A 6,344-nucleotide genomic window follows, 5' to 3' on the forward strand; every position below is an offset into this window, starting at 1 on the left:
TCAAGAATTCTCACTAAGGGTTTAGTCAACACCATACCTCTGAATAGAATGATGGAGGTCTGGTATCTCCTTCAGGGGGAACTCGGTATCCCAGTCACCCGCGAGGGCAGACTAGAAACGCTGGAGCTGGATTTCTCTGCAGGAGAAAGGCAGCGTCTCTCTTCAGCGCGTCGAGGAGGAGGAGGGGGGACAGCGTCCGCGGGCAGCTTGGCATCTGCTGGGCTCTTCGTAGAGGGACGGCTGTTCAGCTCCTAGTTACACCACACCATCGTTCGCGCTTTAGCAGCGATAATGGTATCAGCAGCTTCAGGCGACGGGCAGCAGGCTGCAGCAACAGGGTGCTAGCTTCAGCTAACAACTGGCGACAGGCGCAGCAGCAGACAGCTAGCAACAGGCAATTGCTTAAGGCAACGTTGGTAATATTTATACCTGACAGGTGCCTGGTTTGACGTAAGTTTGCTGGACACAAGACGTCAATTAAAGATGTCACTAGGAAGTGATAGCTATCAGTTGCTCATTAGAGTTCTATTACTAATCAAAACACAGCAAGCGGGGATTTCCAGGTTTGCTGAGTTTTTATCTTGTTGAAGAACTCAGAGTGTTAATCTAGGAATCTCAGATAGTGACTTCTGCTCTGTCATTGCACTAATTGGTTGCAAAGGAAGTGGCAGAGAAAACTATTCTGGAATGTGGCTCTGTTGGTGTGAGGCCAGAGATGACTTTCTGAAATCGCACTTGAACGGTTATGCCAATATAGGGAATAAATGGATTTATAGCCGAATAGGGGCATAAGGTCACAGTATCGATCAGGATCCTAGATAAGCACGCAACACCTTTCCATTTCACAGCATCTCTCAGATCAAATTTTTGGCACCAACCATTATGCCAATCTTGTGTAGCCGCTGAAATCTGGTGGGAAACTGCACAGTCCACATCAGCCAGACCTTCACATCAATGGCTAGTCTTTTCATCAGTGTTTTTCACAAGTGCAGTTGTATGTACATATTCAAGCCACTTCAGTGATGCTGAAACACATTCTTTTGCAAAGTGTAACTCTGTGCTGTCTTTGTGTTGCTTTATTGTGCTTGAAACTTCAGGCAGGTAGCTACAATACAATATTTGTCCAATCTGTGGTTCTGCACACATCATCTTTGAGACCTCATTATGATCTGATTTCAGAGAAACTGGCAATCGATACCTGGGCATCAGTTTTTGCAATAACACATTTGCTAATATACAGATGTCATTTTTCTCAGATTCTGTTTTGATACAACCCTGTTGTTCTGCTTCAAAAACATTTTCTTGTACCTCGTTTAGTTCTTAACAAGTGTCAGCATTAAATAAACAGTATCCTTTTCAGATTCACCTGTGAAAATTCCATAGGGGACATGAAGAAGGAGCTACCGAGAGTAGTGAGTGCAGAGCTAGACAGACGAGCACGAGCGCGGAAGCAGCGAGCAAGGTGCAAGGTGCAAGGAGGCGAGAGGTGAGGAGGGCGCAAGGTGCAAGGAGGCGAGAGGTGAGGAGGGCGCCTTCCGTGGTTCTGTGGTTGACCCCCGCTGTTCGGCCCCTAGCCTGTGGGTCTTAGTAGCGGCGGCATCACAGCCTGGGTGCAGCCGCGCTCAGCAATTCCACAGCCCCACAGTTCCTCGTCAGCGGCGAGCACTATCACACAGCATACAGCGCTCAGGAGTTTCTCCTTGGCCCCTTACCGGTGGCGGGAGCCGCGGGTCCCGAGCCTCCAACCGCCGCAAGTGTGGCGTTGCGCAGCGGCAGCGGCAGGAGCTGCGTGTGCCAATCCTACCGGCGAGTCAGCAGCAGCAGGAGCCGCGATCCCCAAGCTCCGAGTCCACAGCGGCTGAAACAGCAAGCAGCGGGGAGCTGCGCAGAGCAGCCGCGCAGAGCAGTGTGGCGGTGGGAGAGCTCGATAACCCTGAACCACCACACTAACCTACAGTAGGAGTCAAGGGCCTCGCAGCAGCGGCGGCTGCAATTACTATCAGTACAGCGAAAGGAGTCAAGCGAGAGAGCCCTTAAAGGCAAGAAGGAAGCAGTAAGTGGCCCTCGCGAGTGGCGGCAGGCTGTGTGTTTACACTCGCAAAATCACCTGCAACCTGTAACAAGCAGCAATAACAAGTCAACAGTCCTTAACCCTAATTCCGGACCCCAATACCCCAACACCCAAGACCTTAAGAACCAGCACAGTGTACAGTCCATCATGAGATCGGGGAAAATTGGGGGGGCACCAGGCGACCAGCAATTAAAGCCAGAAAAAGAGGGAATGGAGGGAAAGAAGTTAACAGAGGACCCAACAGAGCCAACAGAGCCAACAGAGGTCCAAACAGAGGACAAATCAGAATTGGAAAAGCCCAGAAAGCTGAAAGACAGGGAGCAGGAACAGTGCTTGGTTTTTGACCCCAAACAGGAAAATGGCTCGGGGGGCAAAACAGAAAAGGACAACACCCAACCACTTAATCACACCCCCATCAGGGCAACCAGCTCCCCCATCAAAGCCAGCAATAAAAGCAGCAAACGGGCTCTCATCACGGACTTCCTAAAAGTATGTTGCAGCCTATCCCCAGGGAAGCAAAAAACGCACAAGGCAGTCAAGGAAGCAAAGGAGGCAAGAGAAGCTGAAAAGTACAACCATAAGGGGGACAGTGTGGACAAGGAGACACACAAGGACAAGGACGAGGTCAGCATGCAGACAAATACAGAGGATGCAAAAGATGCAGAACATAAGGTCCCCAACCCGCTTGCGTTAGAGGATGCAAGTTGTACCAACATTAGTCAGAGCCTACAATCGGCTCACCATGGACCCCATCAACAGGCCATTCAGGCAGTAGTCCACAAAGAACATGAAACCAAACAGGAGTCAGCACACACACCAATACAATGGATCAGCCAAGCCCAAACAAAAAACCTAAGGCAGCAAAACCAACGACTGCTAATGGTCCAACAACCCGCGAGACGGTACAGCTAAGAGGACAACTTGGCGCTCGGGCAAGACGGCTTCGACAGCTCCTGCGCTATACCAAGCACACCCGTAGACCCACAACTTAAGCCACTCCTAGCTCAGAAAGGGAGTCAAACAATTAACGCACAGGAACATCCCCCTACAAACTTGAATCTACGACTCAAGCAACCACTAATGGCACAGTACCTGACGCATACGCCCAGTCAAAGTAAGTCAAACGTTTCACCTCTTAAAAATCCCCAAGAGACTGAACTAATTAGTCCTGTTAGTCACAAAGAACTCCAAAAACTATCTTCCCCACGACGAAGCACCAAGAAACATGAGGGTTATTACCCCATGGAACAACAAGAAGACCAATCAACCAGACTATTCTGGGATCAGTTATTAGGTACCATGAAGACAATCGGATCAGCTGTGACTTATCATGCTGATAAGCTAGATACCCAAGTTGAGCTATTAAATACACTAGCTTTATACGTGCAGGGAATAGATAAAAAACTACATGACTTAAATGCAATGATAACAAGGGTACAACAAGCACGGGACACCACATATTATACGTGTTACTGCCATCAAATTATTGACAAGCTTGCAGCCGTTCCAACTATAATGTCAGAGTTGTTGGGGGTAGTAAGGGAAACACAATTAAACCACCCAACTACAACGGAAGGAGGGCTTAAGGAGACAGATGGAACTAACAAGGAAGCCCTTGCCACTAACATCACACCAATAAAAGAAGAAAACAACCCGCAAGGAAGCAAAGGTAGAAATACCTCAGTCACCGAGAAAGGCGGGGAACGAATAGAGGAACATCAGCATTTAGAAAGCTCAACATCATGCCTGAATCAAAGTTCTTCATCGAAGGTATCGGCACAAAGCAAGGAACCAGAAAACTTTGAAAAACCTCTCTCGAAACGGGAATGCAAATGCACGAGGAAAGCAAGGAAAAGTAAAACAAACAAAGTCAAAGCCCTCCAACAAGCACCACAGACATCAGTCCAGGAAAAACAAGACAAAAATGACAAAAGGGATAGAGATACTGTCATCATGACGAATCAAAAAAATAATGAAAGTAACAGTGATACACTCAGCATGATGAACCAAAAACTCTTGGCAACAAAAGAAATTGCGGCCATAAAAATTCACGACGGCAAAAACAAAATAAAAAAGGGAAATCTGTCAACCAATAAAATTTACGATATATTCAAATCATCAGCAGAGAAGGAAAAGGAAAAAGTCGAAAACGAAAAAAATGCAAAATCAGACACAACTCAAACTTTAAAGGAAAAAGAAAGCATCAAGCAGGAAACAGCAATAAGTGGGAAAGGAGAATTATCAACAAGAAATAAAGAAACCAAAAATAATTTACAGCCATATAGTACTATCGACCCCATCGAAAATAAACACCAATAAGAAGCCAAATCAACTCAGCATGTCAAAATACAGCGAAAAGACCCAACAGAAGTAATTACAGGGAATCTGATCAATTACAATAAAAAACAATCGCCCATAGTCCATAACCAAATAGAACTGATTCCACACTATAAATCGAGAGGATCTCATGATACATTAAATCGAAGCGCAATAATAAAGCTACTGAAATCCTTACCAGCCCTGAGCCATATAACATCTGGCGACCTGGAAAGAATAGAATTTAAATCTACTCCCAACCATATGGGGGCAGAAATAACAATAGCCACGTGGACAAACCATTTAGTCACTGAACAGATTTTGAGGCACAAGGAGGCATTCGAAGAGTGGGGTATAGAACTAAATGAAGTGGAACCCCCTCGTTACCCGAGCCCCCTACAACAACTTCCCCGCATAGAGGGTGTCCTAAAAGGAGCCAAAGGACCAGAGACCCATGAACAATTAAAGGATGACGTCAAATTCACAAGACAAATCACCATCACAATTTCACACCCAGATAAAGCCAAAAATGAGGTCAATCAACACTTGAGATCTCAAATCATGCAACAAGGAGTTGCATGAATACAACCTCAAAGAAAAGCGAAAACATCGCAAGACATTAACATCTGTTCTTGGAATGTGAATGGTCTAGCATCAAAAATAGGAGAAATTGACTTTGCCGACTTCATATTACAGTACGATATATTGCTGTTGCAGGAAACCTGGCAGACAACACCTACTCCTATAGTAGGCTACAAAGAACTTTTAAACTTAGCTAAAAAAGAGTTAGCACATGGAAGAGCCAAGGGTGGCTTATCAATATACATCACCACAGACATCCGATGGGAAGAAGAAAACATCGATCTGGACTCAAGCTGGATGCAATGCATTAAACTTGCAGTAAACAGCGCTTGCACATTGATAATTATGAACATATACATCCACCCAGCCCACAAATACAAGGGGAGAGATATTCAACAACTGGCCGCCACTATCAAAATGTTAAAGACAACATATCCACAAGCCAACATAATATTGACTGGAGATTTCAACATGAATTTGATGCAAGCACAAGAGAAAAATCTACCAAAGGGAATACCCGTCAGGAGAGACAACTCAACCAGACGTGACACATTTGGAAAGAAATGTGCCGCATTGCTAGACAAACAAGCATTATATACGCTGAATGGTCGAGGTCCACAAGATAGTCCGGCAGCATTCACAAGAGTGACAGCAAAATCAGGAGCAACCATTGATTTCACCTTAGCAGATCCAGACCTATTCCCCAGTATCACAAATTTTCAAATACTAGAAAGAATAGAGAGTGATCACTACCCCCAAACTTTTACATTAACTGATTTCGGAAAAAAGCTTCCACCATCAAGAGTTATGACGCAATTTACTAAACTGTATAATTTAAACCGGTTAGTATGGAACGAAAACACCATAGACAAAATCTTGGAGTTCTGCACAGCTTTTCTGACTACTAAAGGTGAAAAATCATTGGGGATAGAGGCGTGGGAGTCCTTAATTAACAACTTGAACAGAAAGTTTACACACAGCTCAAAAACCGAAATAGGTCACGGATCAGCGGGTCAGAATGGTACACTAAAGCACTGAGGATAAAAAAACAAAACTAAACAAAGCGTTGAGACAAATGAGAACTCACGGTCAACAACCTTCCCAGGAGGTCTTAACGACAATTAAAAAAATGAAAAGTGACCTAAAAAAAGAGACCCGGGTCGCCAAACGCACATATAATGAGCAATTCTGGACAAAAATGCTCTACGCAAGTCAACAACAAAATTCCAAACTGTTTTGGGCCCACATTAACGCTCTATCCAATGGAAAAAAACGGCATTTCAACTCCGATATAACTGAGCATGTATGGCGAGCTCACATAGAAGCCACATATAACTCACAGACAAGTACCGAAATTGATATACGGATGGCGATG

At 45.1% G+C, this 6,344-nt stretch overlaps 1 protein-coding gene across 1 annotated transcript; it reads left to right on the forward strand.

The window, feature by feature from the left end:
- The first annotated feature begins 1,434 nt into the window (after nt 1-1,434).
- On the forward strand, nt 1,435-4,192 carry LOC147748772 (uncharacterized). The gene is made up of 2 exons (XM_086936484.1): nt 1,435-1,462; nt 1,503-4,192. Exon 2 carries the CDS (start codon nt 2,219-2,221, stop codon nt 2,981-2,983), a length of 765 nt encoding a protein of 254 aa, XP_086792610.1. The 5' UTR covers nt 1,435-1,462; nt 1,503-2,218; the 3' UTR covers nt 2,984-4,192.
- Nucleotides 4,193-6,344: the final 2,152 nt, after the last annotated feature.

Source organism: Lissotriton vulgaris, chromosome 1_1, assembly GCF_964263255.1.
Source record: "Lissotriton vulgaris chromosome 1_1, aLisVul1.2, whole genome shotgun sequence".
NCBI classification, from domain to species: domain Eukaryota; kingdom Metazoa; phylum Chordata; class Amphibia; order Caudata; family Salamandridae; genus Lissotriton; species Lissotriton vulgaris.